At 44.8% G+C, this 15,850-nt stretch overlaps 2 protein-coding genes across 11 annotated transcripts in view; one reads left to right on the top strand and one right to left on the bottom strand.

Moving 5' to 3' along the window:
- Positions 1-26: 26 nt before the first annotated feature.
- LOC120829165 (uncharacterized) lies at positions 27-4,328 on the bottom strand. The gene is made up of 3 exons (XM_040193092.2): positions 3,859-4,328; positions 3,456-3,682; positions 27-2,234 (listed from the first exon to the last, which is right to left on the bottom strand). Exons 2-3 carry the CDS (start codon positions 3,669-3,671, stop codon positions 348-350), a joined length of 2,103 nt encoding a protein of 700 aa, XP_040049026.2. The 5' UTR covers positions 3,672-3,682; positions 3,859-4,328; the 3' UTR covers positions 27-347.
- A 333-nt stretch (positions 4,329-4,661) lies between these two features.
- mark4b (MAP/microtubule affinity-regulating kinase 4b) overlaps positions 4,662-15,850 on the top strand; it is a 48,272-nt gene continuing 37,083 nt past the window's right edge. For 4 of the 10 annotated variants that reach the window (XM_040192964.2, XM_040192479.2, XM_040192398.2 and 1 more), the window contains exon 1: positions 10,503-10,652. In XM_040192964.2, coding sequence (XP_040048898.1) covers positions 10,518-10,652 — 135 coding nt within the window. In that variant the 5' untranslated portion in view covers positions 10,503-10,517. Of the gene's footprint in view, positions 4,804-5,941; positions 6,991-10,502; positions 10,653-15,850 lie in introns of those variants that run through there. The other 6 variants (XM_078108329.1, XM_040192631.2, XM_078108403.1 and 3 more) reach the window with 2 other exon arrangements.

The following is a 15,850-nucleotide window of genomic DNA, read 5'->3' as shown; positions in this document are numbered from 1 at the left end:
AATACAATGCAGACACAAACAGAACGACACGTTTAAAATCTCATTTAATCACAGTGTGCAGGATCACAAGCTGTACAAAGAGGTGAAGTGAATTACGAAACTGTCCATGTTGTCTTATGTTGAGGCTTTATACCACTTTACAAGTTGGAACTGCACCACTTATTTGTTTTACCAAAATCACGTCTGCTAACATCCACATTTAATCTATTATCCTCATCCTTTGTCAATTAAATCATTGACACCTCTGCAGAATCATTTAAATACTGAATGTATTCAAACATAGTCAAACTCGCTATATTGAGGTCAGGGTGCAAAAAGCCTTGAAAAGCAAAGGCAGGAAGAATCATTCAGAGAACACAAAACCACAGAAGTTGCCACAGCAGGCCCATGACTGTGAGGAAGAGTCGTGAGCACGAAAGCGAAGAGCCGCTTGCTGAATTTGCGACACAGTCATCGTGCAACTGACGGGGAGACACAGCTGCCTTGGAAAGCGGTCGCTCCTCGGTTGAGTGTGAAGAAGAAGAGGAGACGAAACAAACAGGCTGGTCCCTGAGCTTCTCTCTGTGCGTGTGTACCCAGCTGCTGATGTAGAGGATGTGTGCACAGGTGCAGTCCCACAGGTTACCTGACAGATACACCGAGCTCAACTGTCCCAAAGGCTCCAAGGTCCCGTTCTCCACTGCTCTCAGCTGGTTGCTCTTCAAGCTCAATCGCTGGAGTTTTGTGAGTCCTCGGAATGCGTCCGGCTGCAGGTGACCCAGCTTGTTCCCCTCCAAGTTGAGGTCTGTGAGCTTTGAGAGTCCAGCGAAGAGCTGAGGGTGTAAACTAGTCAGGCTGTTGTGCTTTAGCTGAAGCTTGTGGAGCGAGTGGAGTGGATCGAAGGTGTTGGGTGGTATGTTGCGGAGTTGATTGGAGCTCAATCTGAGCTCTTTAAGGTGCGTCTGCCCGACAAAGTCATCGGGAGACAGCTCTGAGATCTGATTATTGTCCAGGTCCAGTGTGCTAAGATTTGTCAGGATCCGGAACAGGCCTGTAGGATGGAGGTTGGCTATGTGGTTTTCATTTAGTCTAAGCTCTTTCAAACCTGTGAGGTCTCTGAACTGGTCCGGGTGTAGAAAGGTGAGATTGTTGCGAGAGAGGTTCAGCAAAAATAATTTCACCAAACGGTGGAAGATTGAGGCATCTATGGACCTGATGTGGTTGTCATTGAGGTGGAGCTCTTTGAGGGCCCTCAGCTTGTGGAAAAGGCCGTTGGGAAGGTGACTAAGAGCGTTGTGTTCCAAGTTCAGGTTCTGCAGTGACTTCAGCTCGTTGAACAGAGCCGGTTGGAGATTCGGGATCCGGTTGTTCGACAGCTGTAGCTCATTGAGTCCTAGAAGGGAATCAAACACCCCTACTGGTATGTCGGAGATCTGATTGCAGTCCAGCTGCAGGTCCTGCAGGTTGTTCAAGCTGCTAAACACGTCCGAAGGAAGAGTTGTCAGTTGGTTGCTGTACAAATCAAGCAACGTGAGGTTGGTCAGGTCCTTGAAGACCTTCGCAGGTAGGAAATCTATGCGGTTAGAATTGAGGTCCAGTTCACTCAGCGCAGTCAGGCCTCTCAGTGACCCCTCTGACAGACTGGTCAGCTTGTTGTTGCTCAAGTCTAGATGAACCAATCTGCCCAATGTGAAGAAGCAATCGTCTTGAAGGTCTGTGAGGCTGTTCATCTGTAGATGCAGATACCTGAGCCCGTCCACACCCCTCAATGCCTCAGCCGGAACAGCGGCCAGCAAGTTCCCACTCAGGTCAAGCTGCTGGAGACCCGTCGCTCCTCTGAAGCTGGCCTCGCCCACGCTTGTGATTCTATTCCTGGATAGAACGAGTTTCTCCAACGCAATGGAGTTCCTGAACACACCTTCCTCTATGTTTCCTATATTGTTGTGGCTAAGGTTGAGTTCAGTCAGGGCGAAGGCCCCTTCCAATAAACCAACCTGTAACGTTTGAATTTGGTTAAAGTTCAAGAACAACGTCTTCAGATTAGCTAATCCGCGGAGGCATCCAGTCGGCAGATGTTCAATCTGGTTCTCACTCAGGTCGAGTATGGTGAGAGCGGGGCAGTTTAGAAACTGACCAGGGTGTGGAGACCTCAGGTCATTGTCGCGTAGGAAGAGCTTCAACAACTTTGCCATATTTGGCCAAACTGGGTTGAGGGATAGGAAGGCAGTCAGCTGATTCTTAGTCAGGTCCAGGACCTAAGGAACATACAGGAAGGAGAGAAGACTGATCGGTCATGTACAAGTCTTTTCAAATATAGAAATAAACTTCATATTATTAGTGCCGGATATTACATCAGCTGGATGTTTCCTGGTGGCCGAGGTGGGTAAATCTGTTTCACAAGAGATTAGCCCACAACACGGAAATGAGGTCACTTCCTGGAGTCTCTGTTAGTTGTCGGCCAACTTGTATAAATAGTCAGACAATAATTTGTGCTCATTTCATAAATAATATATTAGGCATTAATTATTGAGATTAGGATTTGCTGGCAGGTGGATTTTGTTAACATTGCTCGTTTCTTCTTCACACTCTGGTCTTTATGCTAAGCTCAGCTAACAGGCAATTGTCTGTAGCTTCATCTTCTTTTTATATTCTCCCAAATGTTTTATTATCTCTTGAACATCTTTATTGTTTCAGGTCACTTGAGGGGCAGAAGACCCGCAAAGCAAGCTAACAAATTGTTTTGCATTATAAAGTTCTGGTGTCAAAATCGGACCCATTTTAGACATCCACCTCGACAAAACATTCATTTAGTGCTTTTATTTTTATCCATCTGACGAACCTCCAACCTCCAAAAGTTCAATATTTACTGCTCTCTGCCAAAAATATATTTTCTTTTTGTTAACTAGTCTCGAACTTTCTCCGTCTGCTGTGAGACCAACATGTGAAACCAACAGAATGGTTTGTTAGATGTTCAATAGATGTCAGTCTTGCGGCAGGAAATCAACAGTGGACAGACACCTGAAACTTTACTACTGCGGGACTCTTAACAAGTACAGCGCTGCTTACTTTTCTGTATTCTGGCAATCATCTTTTTCTGTAAAAGCCACAAATCAGTGGAACACTGCAGCTCTATCGGCATTTTAAATGTTTAAAAAATCTGTCAAAAGCTGCTCAACACTGCACAAATATTATGGTCTTTACTACTGACTTTTAATGTGATACTACTACTCTTCCTTTCACAGCTTAGAATTTAGTATTATGTTGTTCACCCGGTACTGTTTGTTATTGCGTTAACCTTGTTATGACCTGCCAAGGGACTACAGATGCGAATGAGCTAAAGCTATAATCTGATACAATGCGTCAAATGGGGACATTAATGTTTGAACTGTACATGGTCCCTTTTAAATAAAATAAACAAACATAATAAAAAGCACCACACAGCAAGCACAGTTTCCAGGCCGCTGTGTGTTTCATACCTTCAGCTCCTCCAGCCCCTGCCGCGGTATTTCCTCTATCGCATTGTATGGCACGTACAGCCGCTCTGTGCCCTGCGGCAGCTCGGGGATCCGCTCGAGTCCTTTGTCCTGGCACACAACAGTGGTGAAATTGTGGAGGCATTGGCAGATTGGGGGGCAGAGGTCAGACGCCCAGACAGAGAGGCTCAGGGAGGCCAAGGTGAAGGCTACCAGCATGGTCGCTACAGCTGAAAAACAAATGTGAACCAGTGAGACAAATTTACTTTATATACGTGAAAGAAACATTTATGAATTCACTATTATCGGCTGTTCGTCTCGAAGGCCTCTGAGGCTGTTCATCCGTGAGCATATATTCAGAAAGTATAAAGTTTCCTTATTTATTCTCTTTTAAATCAAAACTTACCACTGACGACAAAGCTGTGTTTTGTTGCGGGGTGGTTTCGCTAAATGCTGAAAAAGCAGAGGATGCCGAGTGAGGTGCGACTGTCTGTTGCAGAGGAAGTCATGAAAAAGCTTTTCTTGGAACGATGACAGAATCAAAGGGTCGGACGAGCATTGAGATGAGACAAAAAAAACCCGCAGCGCACAGACTGAATACAGTAGGTTCATCACGAGAAACCGAGATTTAGTGGGCAATATGTGATCTCTGAGATACATTGAGTCAATGAGGGACTTCCCAGGTATCAAAGTACACAAACATGTGTTTGTTAGTGTGGTGATGTCCTCGAGGTCAGCATGAGCTACCAGCTGGATCAATCCCTGCTGACGTGCTCAGGATCAGTACTAATCACTAGCTGCTGCTCACACACGCACGCATGCACGAACACACACACACACACACACACACACACACACACACACACACACACACACACACACACACACACACACACACCCTACACCCAAATGTAGAAAGCAACAGAAACAGCAATACCCGACGCCCTTCCTCTCCTATCCTCCATTAGATGTATTGATGAATTCAAATCCATTGTTTTTTTCTTTCCCCTCTAATTGGTTTATGCACAGCTGACCGGACAGCAAAGCTGATGATGCTGCAGCGACACAGTTTTCAGAACCGGCTGTGTAATCCATGGAAATATGGACTGCTGCTCGGCTTGTTCTTTTCCAGTATCGATTCTCTTAGCAGCAGCTCTCTGCCCTCCTGGTAAACATCTCCTCTGCCTGTGTTCTCCAGAGGGATGACAGTGAAGCTGCTAGTTCAGGATCCAGCCTTTCCGTCTGAAGGTTGTTTCGGCTCACTGAAGGTCTCAGTCTCGGACAAGGAAGTAGGCGTCAGGAGAAAAAGATGAGGCCCTGGGTTCGCTCCAACCGGTCCAGATCGGTCCAGGTAAAAATTCTAATTCATTCATCAACAAATTCTATAAGTTTGCTTTCTTAAAGGTGTGAATTCCTGAAATGTTAAGTATGCTGATACGTTTCAAGGGTCCTCTCTCTCTTTCTCTCTGTGTTATGAGAAGTGGAAGGACAGATGACCTAGCTGTGGATGAAAAGAATGGCAGTATTGGATTTGAGAGTTGTGGTTTCTCTGGTTTCAGGAATCTCCTTGATTCTGCAGAATTTACAATCCAATCCAAAGACATGAGGCTGAAAGAGATTCACATTTTACTTAAACTGAACTTGACATATGTTTACAATCGGAGTTGATATTTATAACATTTAACTTTTTTGGCTTCTGTGCAATTAAAGGATCTTTTGAATAAGATGTTAGAGAGCGTCTTGTGTTCATGTAAAAACATGCAGGTTAGAGATCAGCCTCAGCTTCAAGAGATCTAGTTTTTATAAGTCACCACGCAGGTTTGCTGTTTTAATTCCAAAGGTGGAATATATTTTAGATTTCAGTTTTTCACTGCTGCATTTCTGCTTTCTACCGTGGTATTTAGGCCTGCTGCTTCATTACTCTTGTTAGTAGTCAGTTGACTTATCTTTAATGTGTTTAATGATAATCCTGAAGCAGACATCGGTCATGAGCTAAAGGCAGATAGACACATTTCTCTGTGTCTGTTGGAGGAGCCGTTGAAATGAAACCGACTTATTGGCCAATAATGATGTATTCATGGTGCAGGACAATGAACATAATAAGAAAGAAGCGAAAAAATAATAATAGCAACGATATAATAATCATCACCATAATTAAACAGACATAGTTTGTCTCATGAAAGAATTTTAGGTAACAGGAGTCGGTAATTACAATAAAGTGAGTGAAAGAATAATAAATAAATAAAAATAGTTTTAGCCACTAGGGGGCTATAATGATCCATCAGAAGAAAGAAAGGGGAGTTTGTTTGCCAAGGAATACATTTAAGAGATTTTATCATGAAAATAACAGGCACCATTTCATTGTTATCTACGTGCATTTAAAACTGTGGAAAAAATGTACTTTTTGTCAAACGTCGTCCTTCAGTCAATTGTTTAATGATTACAAATCACAAGGAATTGCTGTTGCGACTTTTTATGAAAGTCGGACGGACTGATTCCTTGAGGAGTACTCGAAGGCCTCATCTCACTGGTGACGTCACTCTCCCTCACGCTTTCTCTTGTCACTGTTTTTTTGTCGGAAGGCGAAGGGAGGGATCCCGTTTTATCACGTCTTCTTCACAAAAAAAAGCTGCCTAATGTTTCCGGGGGACGTATTGCGCTCCGGACGCTTCTCATTCACCGCGAAAGCAGCAGGAACCAAACCGAATGAGACGAGTTGAGGGCGGACCGGGCTGAGAGGCACATCCGCTGCTTTCTCTAATTCAACCAAAATTGCCGTTCTTTTTTTCCGTTTTACCAACGCCTCTGAACGTATCTCGGGTCCTGCAATGCGGGCTCACGCGACCTCCGTGTCCGTGGCTACTTATTTCGGTGGAATTCGCCGTTCCGACAAATGTCCCCCAGAACAATCACATTAGCTCGCTAACAGAAAGACAGAAACTCCCCCCTCGCATTGACTCGTTTCGGGTTGGCTTTTAAACCCCCGTCGGTCGCCTCGACGCTGGTTCTTTTTCATATTTTCTCAACATAACACCGATGCAGCTCAACGTAAACCGACGTCCACCGGGAGTCCAGCGACATGGTGCGCGAGCGTCTGGGGAGGGTCGGGGGAAAGTGAGCGGCTAAGTGGGGAGGGAGGGGGAGTCTGGGCTGTTATTTTTTTGTTTTCTTCGGATGATTTTTGGTTGGTAACAACAACAACACCAGAGAGGCACGACGTGGATGTAGTTTCTTTTTATGTATATTTGTTTTGTACGCATCAATTTAAAGTGGATGTAACCGTCTGTGTGATCGGTGCTGCCTTCACGGACCGTGACAATGAGGATCCGTTGAGAAGTGAGGCTGTGTTTTTTTTTTTTGTTCTTCCCGTGACTGACGGCCAGTCTAATCTGGGGGTATTTTTTATCCCGGCTTGAACACCAACCCGGAGCCCACATTTTTTTTGTTTTCCTCTCGGAAGAAGAAGAAGAAGGGCACTCAGGGACCAAACATGTCTGTACGCACCGCGCTGCCCGGGAGCGAGCGGAAGCCCGATCACGTAAGTAAACGATCAGAGAAGCAGGACTTTTGTATTTTGTCCCCTTCAGCGGGAGAAACGGGGAATCATGAGGTGTCATGCTTCTAATACCTGCACCCCCTCCCTCTCACCCTCCCTCCCTCTCACCTCACCCGCGGGCCCGGAGATTAGTGGGCCATGTGCAAAGAGCAGCTGCAATCCAGCGAGCAAGGCGACAGACGCGCTAATCCCCCCCCAGCTCGTTCGGGACGGATTGCAATCGGAAGCACAGGACGGCGGCGGGGGGGGGGGTTGTGGTGGTGGTACGGGGGTCCTTCGACTGGCTGCAGAGCGTGTGTGTTAAATAAATTGCGCCAGCTAAATACACCAATTTAATCAATGAGGTTCTTTAAAAAAAAAACAGCTACCTGCCCTTTGCCCTTTGTCCTCCCCCCTCATCTCCTCTCTGCCTCCATCACCTTACTTCCATATCTTCACCTTGTCTGCAACCCGCCCCCCTCCCTTTTGAATCCCCCCCCTGTAATTTGTGAAAGCCAGTCTGGTAGTGCAGGATCTGCTGTGTCAGGCCACTGATGTTTCCCTGCGTCTGTTGGGTCGTTCTTTTGACCTGAATATCTTTTTGAAAGCGTTTCACTGCATGCCTCCTGCTCAGGATGGATGTCCTCCTGTCCTCCCTCCACCACACATTGGTACCAGTAGTGCGCTGCAGGGAGAGCCCCCCACCTCCTTTTATATATATATTTTTTTATCTCAAGGGCACCTGGCTTCAAAATGCAGCCAGAAATACCAGCCACTCGTTTGGATTCGGAGGTCTCAAGAACACCTCCCTCCTAACGGTGTTGAAAGGCCGTGCGTCATGATCGCAGAGCCTGCGTCTGGTTTCTACATGTCGTGCGGTGACTCAAGCTTATTCACTGTTTCTCTTTCAGCTGTGACCTTTTACCACAGCGGTCGCCTCTATGTAATATTTTGGGTGCGAAAACTCCAATCAAAAGACCGACGTGGATGAGATATAGTTTACAGTTTGGTGATTATTGCCTGTAGCTCGTCCCAGGACCCGGAAGCACCCAGGGGGGCACAGTCCAGGAGTAATGTCTCGCGGGCGGTTTGGACAGTTTTATGTCAGGCCACACCCAATTGGAGGCCCTTTTTTCCCCCCCTTCAAAACCTATTCCACATCCTAAGCAGCCTCTCGTGGTTATGTGTCTCTCTCATGTGTGCCATGAACTAAGTAGGAAACCCAAGAGTTTTGCCAATTAAATGCGTGACTTTGTTTGGGGTCAGCTTGCGTTCTTTCCGACTGTCTAAGCAGGACGATTGGAGCAATCACGTGAATAAAACTTGTCGGAGTAGGAGCCGCTCCTCCACGGGACAGAGCGGCTCCTATTTATTCATTCAGTTATTCCGGTGCATTGATTTGTTACCGGTGCTGCTGGTGGAGGAGTGGGTCGGAGTGATCGCTCAGCCACCAGCCCGTCCAGTTCGCTACCTCACCATGGCAACGGCACACGGGTGTTCTCCATATTACTCTAAACCGACGGGGTCCAGCTCAGCGAACGCAGCACGCGGGTCACAACGCTGAACTGTGCCTCCCGTGATGTGTTGTGTATTGAGGTGTTTCCCTTAATATTATATGGCCACCGTATTCCTTTATTTCGCGTTAATTATCTCTTCAGACCAAACGGTTATATAGGTCAATATATTAGTCGTCTAAAAAGTGCTAAAACAAAATTATGCAAAATAGATGTAATGCATATATTTGAGTCTGAAACAATAGAGTTAAACGAGTTATCTAACTTTTCATAGTGCTTTTAAATAGTTTGTAACAGTATTTGATAACTTCACAGGCTAAAACATGTCAAACAGAAATGTCTCCCGTACATTGTTATTTTGTGGTTGTAGTATAAACGGTACATAAATATATATATACGTACACACAGCAAAGCGACCATTTTTTCACCTCAACCTATTATTTATAGCATTCAATTATTTAACCTCGTTGCACCCCCTGACATTTATCAGATGTGCTGCCTGAACATATTATTAATAACACATATGTATAACATGTCTTACTTAACATATCTTTTTTGTAAATGTTGTAAATAATCCTAAAACTTCAAATAACCCTTCATATAATGAAATCACTTGCAGTTGTGCCACCTAATTTACTGGTGCCACCACCTGACATTTGCAACTAATTTCAGGCTTAACCGGCATCTACGACACTAGCTTTAGTTTTAGATCTGGTTAGCAACTTCATACATATACTGCTTAACAAAATAAAAGAGCATTTAATAGTTTTACATTGATTGTACCGCCTGATATGAAAAGTTTACCAGCCATAAGTTGCCAGTAGCTATATTATCAATATGTTGGAGGGTCCTGAATATATTTTCTCACAGCCGCAAAGGTCAGTTGGGGTCCTCTTGATGATGCAATATCCTGTTTATTGCTCCCCTCTTAACTTCAAAATAAAAGTACCATATTCACAGCTGTGCCACCCTGAAATTTGAGAAGATGCAAATTGCTGGACAAGTTTTTTGAATGAGGTTAAAAAGATTTGGTATTTAAAAAGAAAAATTGTTAATTTGATTAGTTTCAACTATAAAAAATATGCCATACTTTCCATCTTGAATATAATAACATTTAAATACTCTTTTTTTTCAAAAAACGTTTTAACAGTCCGTTCACTTGCTCAGACTGTTGCGCCATCGTACATTTCCTGGATTTGAGGGGTCTAACCATAAAGTAATATATGTGATTTAAATATACTCAAAATGTAATCAAACTGGATAGGTTTTTATTGAATTAAATGGTATATGTCAGTTCAAAGGGAAAGAAAACTACAAAACATGCATGTCATATCATTGACCCATATATGAGAGTTAAGGCTTTCCTGGTGTCAAATGAGTACATTTAAGTTTGAATTTAGATTTTAAAACTTTCTATAGGAAATGACGTAGAGTAGTGCTTGAGAGCTTTAGAGGACATGAATGACTTAATGCGATTAAACAGAAGTGGTATACATGGCGTACATTTCTAGGCGTGCAGGAACATGTCGGTACATGCGATGCACACATGTTTTCTGCATGTTATGTTTAGTCTTGCTGCCTCCTGCAAAACTGGATTTAAGTGTTTGTAGAGTTTGTAATCTTGTGTCTTCCTGGGCTACATATTGTTTTGCCAGACAATAAACACGTCAGAGAATTAACGTTTTACAAATGCATCAAACCTGCAGAGTGCCCCACTCCTCACTGTCCTCTCAAGAAACGCAACGCCGGTGTTGGAGATGTTCATGTATTCCCTTAAATACCCTTTGAGAAATTTGTTTTGCCCTAGAAACCCTTCGTATGAGCTGAACAGGGCTGTTGGCCCTTCTTCGCTTGAGGAGACATTTGTCAAGGTTTGCAAAAATGCCGCGAAATACGTGTCTGTTTTAAGCGATCCCTGTTTATTTTCATGCAGATCAAGTGTTTTTTGTCGAGGTTATGAGAATGGGGAAGTAGTCATTTAGAGGGAGGATATTTAGCCACTTCTTCAAGGCTGTAATGTTGCGTTTGTCATTAGACGCTGGTTTAGTTGAGAGGGAACTACTTTGTGGTGAAGCTGGTACGTCAGTAAAGGTTCTTCTTGGGGCTTATCGTGTGTCTAAGAGAGAAGAGGAAGTGGTGTCGAAGGTGTGGGTGAGTGCGTGTGCACATGTACGGCTATGTGCTCTTGAGAAAAGAAAAGAAAAATTATTTTCAGTGTGCCACCGCGGGGCAGAGCGAGGCTCTCCCACCCCACACCCTCACCTCCCCCCGTCTCTCTCGCCTCTGGATGAGCCAAAGTGCTGGCTGTCCCGACTTGTTCCGTGAGAAAGAAGGCGCCCCAGCTCAGTGATCTCGTCACTTTGTTACTTGTCTGTTACTTGTTCGTTAGTGCACTTTATGCTTAATATTTTTCTTTTTAACTTTTTTAATATTTAAAATGTTTAACTTTATTCCCTTGTTTTATACTAACCAATAGCTTTATTCTACTAACCCATTGCATTAGCATTTCATTTTACTTTATTTTATTACTTGTGCACTGCTGTCTTGTCTGTCTACTGTCGCGCACTAACCGCCAAGACAAATTCCTTGTATGTTTGGCATATTTTGGCAAATAAATGTTTCCTGATTCCTGATCTGTATTACTTACTTAGATTGTCTTTCCCTTTTTAAATTTTTTTTTTTTTAATGATGTATGCATGCTCCTCCTAGTGAATGTAGAAAAGCTTTTCTAGGTGTGGCTCTTTTTTCTTTGTCTTATTTGTGCAGGAGAGGACTGTATTGCTACTGATTACTTTTGATACTGTTTTTTTTTAGAGTGAGTTTGACCAAAACCAGTGGGGGCTTATTCTTTAAAGTGCACTCTACATGATGGGATGTATTGACAATTTTAAAAGAACAGTTTCTCTGAAATAGTCACAGTTTTGCTTCAACAATCGGGCAGATTGCGCTCAAAGAAATTGTATTCGTTATTCATGTTTTCTGATGTAATTCTGCTATCTAAGAGCAGCACTTTCCATGGCTGTGTAAAAAAAAAGGGCCTATTAACGATCCAGTTTCTTTAGAAAAAATGAGGATTGGCCTTTTAAAGGTTCTCAAAAAAGGAACACCGCTTTCGATGCAGCATGAAGAGGGAGAGATTTGATGAAAACATAACCGTGACGGCTTGTTATCTGAACGTTGAAAGTTGTTTACCTGCCACCTATTGTGTAATTCCAGTGAAGAGGCCGGTTGCAGACTGGTGCCGAACAGGTGGCCTTTACCAAGTATCAGGCTACCGTGTGGAGAATGACGCTGTGCACGCACACACATGCATTCACACACACATTCACACACAGACCATCTACAGAGGGACATTCAGACTCGGTCAGAGGGCTCACAGTCGGGCCCTTGTGTTCCCGGGGTGAGGTGGCCCCTCAGGTGTCTGCTTACCGTCCCGGGTCTCTCCTCGGGCCTCAGCTTCGTCCCGTGCAGATACAGCACCCGCCCATCTGGTCCGCTTTAGGGTGTTTGCTGCTGCTGCGTGATCTGCAACTTCAATGAAGATTATTTCAGGCGTTTAAAAAAAAAAAGTTTATTCATCTTATCACTGTGGAGCTTCTGCTACGTCTCATGCGGCGAGAGAATTCAACATTCAACAATTTCGTGGACTGTGCATAAGAAGTTGACGTTGTCATGGTGACATCGCACATGGTTTGGGGACTGCGGTTTGCAAGAACTGCGTTTGGCGTTTTGCCGTTGTCGCCAGCTTGGCTGCGGAGGGATGAAGAGTATGCAGCTCTGGTGGTGGCCTGTCAATCACACGGTATCCCCGCCCTAAAGCCTTCCCTTCTTTATGGTCTATTGCTTAACGGTCCATCCTTTGCTCAATGAACATCATGCTGTATTGATGAAGACATCTGCAGAGTCCTTTTTAGACACCGGGCCTCTTCCTGTCGTGTGGAACGTTCTTTATGTAACGTGTGTGTGATGGCAGAGAGGCGGGAGTACATCGTAGACGCTGTCGACTCATGACTTCCTCCAACGGTGATGTCTCAATAGCCTCCAGATCTCACTCAGCCAAACCTTCTTAGCCAACAATCCCGGTTCCCCTTTTACATTTTTTTACAGTTTTAAAAACAAGTTAGGGACGCATTTTCAGATTAGTTTAGTAAGAATATCAAACCAGGAAATGCCCTTTGTCCTCCTCAGGATAAAGCTGGTCTGTTTTTACAAGAAAAGATTCTCCTCCATCCCCCACCCTTACCTCCGGGGCTTTCCTTTTTAGATGAATTGCCTCAGGCATTAGGGAAGAAAGATAATTATCGTGAGAGGTTGGGTCAGAAAATCGCTGATAGGGCAAAGTGTGGAGAATGGTAAAAGGGGGGAGCGGTTGAAGGTGCCTTGCTGAATACACATATATTTGTGTATGTGTGTGTTTTTTTTAAATATATATATATATATATATATATATATATATATATATAGCCTTCAGAACTGCCTTAATTCTTTGTGGCATACTTTCAACAAGCTGTTGGAAACATTGCTCATAGGTTTTGGTCCATATTGACACAATAGCAGGCTGCACGTCTATGATGAGAATCTCCCGTTCCACCACATCCCAAAGAAGCTCTATTGGATTGAGATGTGGTGACTGTGGAGGTCATTGGAGTGCAGAGAACTCATTGTCGTATTCAAGAAAGCAGTTTTAGACGATATGAGCTTTGTGACGTGGTGCATTGTGCTGCTGGAAGTGGCCATCAGAAGATGGTACACTGTGGTCATAAAGGGAGGGACGTGGTCAGCAACAATACTCAGTCGGCTGCAGCATTTAAACAATGCTCATTTGGTACAAAGGGGTCGAAAGGGGTAGAAAAAAACCCCCACACCCTTACACCACCAATCCTGCACCCTTACACCACCAGCCGCCTGAACCGTTGATGCACGGCAGGATGGCTCCATGCTTTCACGTTGTTTCCCAATTCCCACCCTACCATCTGAATGTTGCAGCTGAAATCGAGACTCATCAGTCCAGGCAACGTTTTCCAATCTTCTAATGTCCAATTTTGGTGAGCCTGTTGTCAGCTGACAGGAGGGGCCCCCGGTGTGCTCTTCTTCTCCTGCTGCTGATGCCCATCTTCATCAAGGTTCCACGTGTCGTGCGTTCAGAGATGCTATTCTGCATTCCTTGGTTTTAACGAGTGGTTATTTAAGTTACTGTTGCATTTCTTCATCATCTCGAACCGGTCTGCTCATTCTCCTCCGACCTTTCACATCAACGAGGCTTTTTCGTCCACACGACTGCTGCTCACTGTATATTTTTTCTTGTTCGGACCATTGTCTGTGAATCCGAGAGACGGTTGTGCGTGAAAATCTCAGATCATCGTCATGCATGTCTAAATGCATTAAGTTTAAATGCATTAAATTTGTGTTACAAGCAATTAAACCAGTTTACCTAGTGCCCGCTAAGTGTATGTATTGTGTGTGTGTGTGTGTGTGTGTGTGTGTATATGCAGATGCATATATGCATCCCTCTTTAAAAATGGAATCTGTGAGCCACGTTGTAAGAGAAGAAACCCTCCGTTTGCAATGAAAAGGCACCGGGTTTATGGAGCGGATCCCTACGAGAGAAGAACGCGCCTGTGGAGAGGCAGAGAGCGAGCGAGAAAGAGAGGGAGAGCGGCGTCTAGCCAACCAGTGACTCAGCGCTTTAATCCCCCGCTGCTGTTGCGCCGACTGGAATAAATCTGACCCTCAGCTCGGCCCGGTCTGATGATCGTACCCCAGCAGTGAATGATACGCTGAGTAATGTGGCACATCTCCAGAGGGGGGGAACGGAAAGCCAGCCGGAATCCACTTTGCATAGTGGAGCCAGAGTGAGGGAGGCCGCCTTTAACCCGCAAGGCCTGCTGGTCGTCCTTTTCAATGTTGTGTCCTCCCAGCTGATATTATTATATTCAATGGTGCAAAATTGTGACAGATTTTTTTTCTTCACCTTGTTCTGCTATAAGAATCTAATAGACTCAGCAAAGTAAGTGCAGCACTGTCATTAGTTCATTCATTTACTCTTTATAGAAGACATTTTGCTCTATATTACATAAACAACATGTCATGTGAAGATACTTTTCAATATAGAATATTGCATAGCCTGGCTTACACAGGGGGGTGTCCTCTTTAGGTTTCACATTCAAGTTAATTCCATTTCATGCATAGTCCTGATAACTGCGTGAGCACCGTGGCTGTTAGGATCTATGATCTGGCGTGAGGTGTGTTGTGAAAGTCCTGCTCGCCATAACGCACGACTCCCAGACGTGTAACCGCCACTTCACGTGTTGTTTCCGGCAGCTCCTGCTTCCTCGTGGGTCTCTGGCAAGAAACTCTTGCCGGGTGCTGCGGCGCAGCATCCCACACTCCCGCCAACTTCCTGCCGCGCTCGACAGAAGTCGATGGACAGCAGAGATGTTAGAAGTTTGGACGCGGAGGGCAGTCGTGTTGGTCGACAAAGCCAATGTGTCAAATGTGCTAGTGTCTATTCAGTGTACGAGGAAAAAAAAATCTCTATATATATTTATATATATATATGCGGTACAGTATGTTTGGCAGTGGGCTACCAAGAGAAACTACTTCCTGTTTTGTTTTCTATTGAAAGGCACATTAGACAGAGACGTACAGATGTGCGTTGAAGTGGCCTCAGCTCGTCCTTCCCTTTGTGGTCCGCTGGAGTCACAGCTGCTCGGGAGAGAGGAAGAGGAAACCGGAATGGCACCGAGGGTCATTGTGTGTGTGTGTGTGTGTGTGTCTCTCTGCAGGGGTGGAGGATGCCTCAAGGTTACACCATTCCTGTGCCGTGGACCGGCGTCACACATCCTGTCTTTATCTCAATTCCTCCCTGCGCACGCACACACACACAGACACACAGACAGACCTGTACAGTACACCAGGGGTGCAGGGCGCCTCCCGTAGGGCACGCCCCATTGTGTGGAAGCGTGTTCGTGTTTGTCACGTCGCTGCGTTGTGGTGGTCCTGCCCCTCTGGGGTCATTTAAAGCCACGACCACAGGGATTCATAGACCTTTCCTCCAAGAGTAGCAGAACGAGTGTAAATTGCTGTCAGCGGTGCAATAAGTGTAGCTTGAAAATGATCACGTGGCAGAGAAGCAGCAATTGGCGCAAGATTATGTTTACAAAACTCATGTGTGATGTACACACATGCGTGTGTCTCCTTCAGACAGTTTCCATTCGTGCATTCATTTATTTTTTTCGTTGAGCCGTACACGCCCACGCAGTCCTGTGCAAAAGCTGATGGAATGCCAGACACGCACGCCAAATAACAAATATTGTTTCTTAATGAACAGTTAATCTGCTGATGTGTGG

The sequence above is a fragment of the Gasterosteus aculeatus genome, chromosome 1, assembly GCF_964276395.1.
Source record: "Gasterosteus aculeatus chromosome 1, fGasAcu3.hap1.1, whole genome shotgun sequence".
Lineage (NCBI taxonomy): Eukaryota > Metazoa > Chordata > Actinopteri > Perciformes > Gasterosteidae > Gasterosteus > Gasterosteus aculeatus.
This window is presented reverse-complemented; position numbering and strand designations above follow the sequence as displayed.

Excerpts from the sequence above, each read along its gene's own strand:
- LOC120829165 (XM_040193092.2), bottom strand. The coding sequence starts at position 3,671 with ATGCTGGTAGCCTTCACCTTGGCCTCCCTGAGCCTCTCTGTCTGGGCG. Across the intron at positions 2,235-3,455 it reads AGGGGCTGGAGGAGCTGAAG|GTCCTGGACCTGACTAAGAA; the intron begins GTATGAAACACA and ends TATGTTCCTTAG.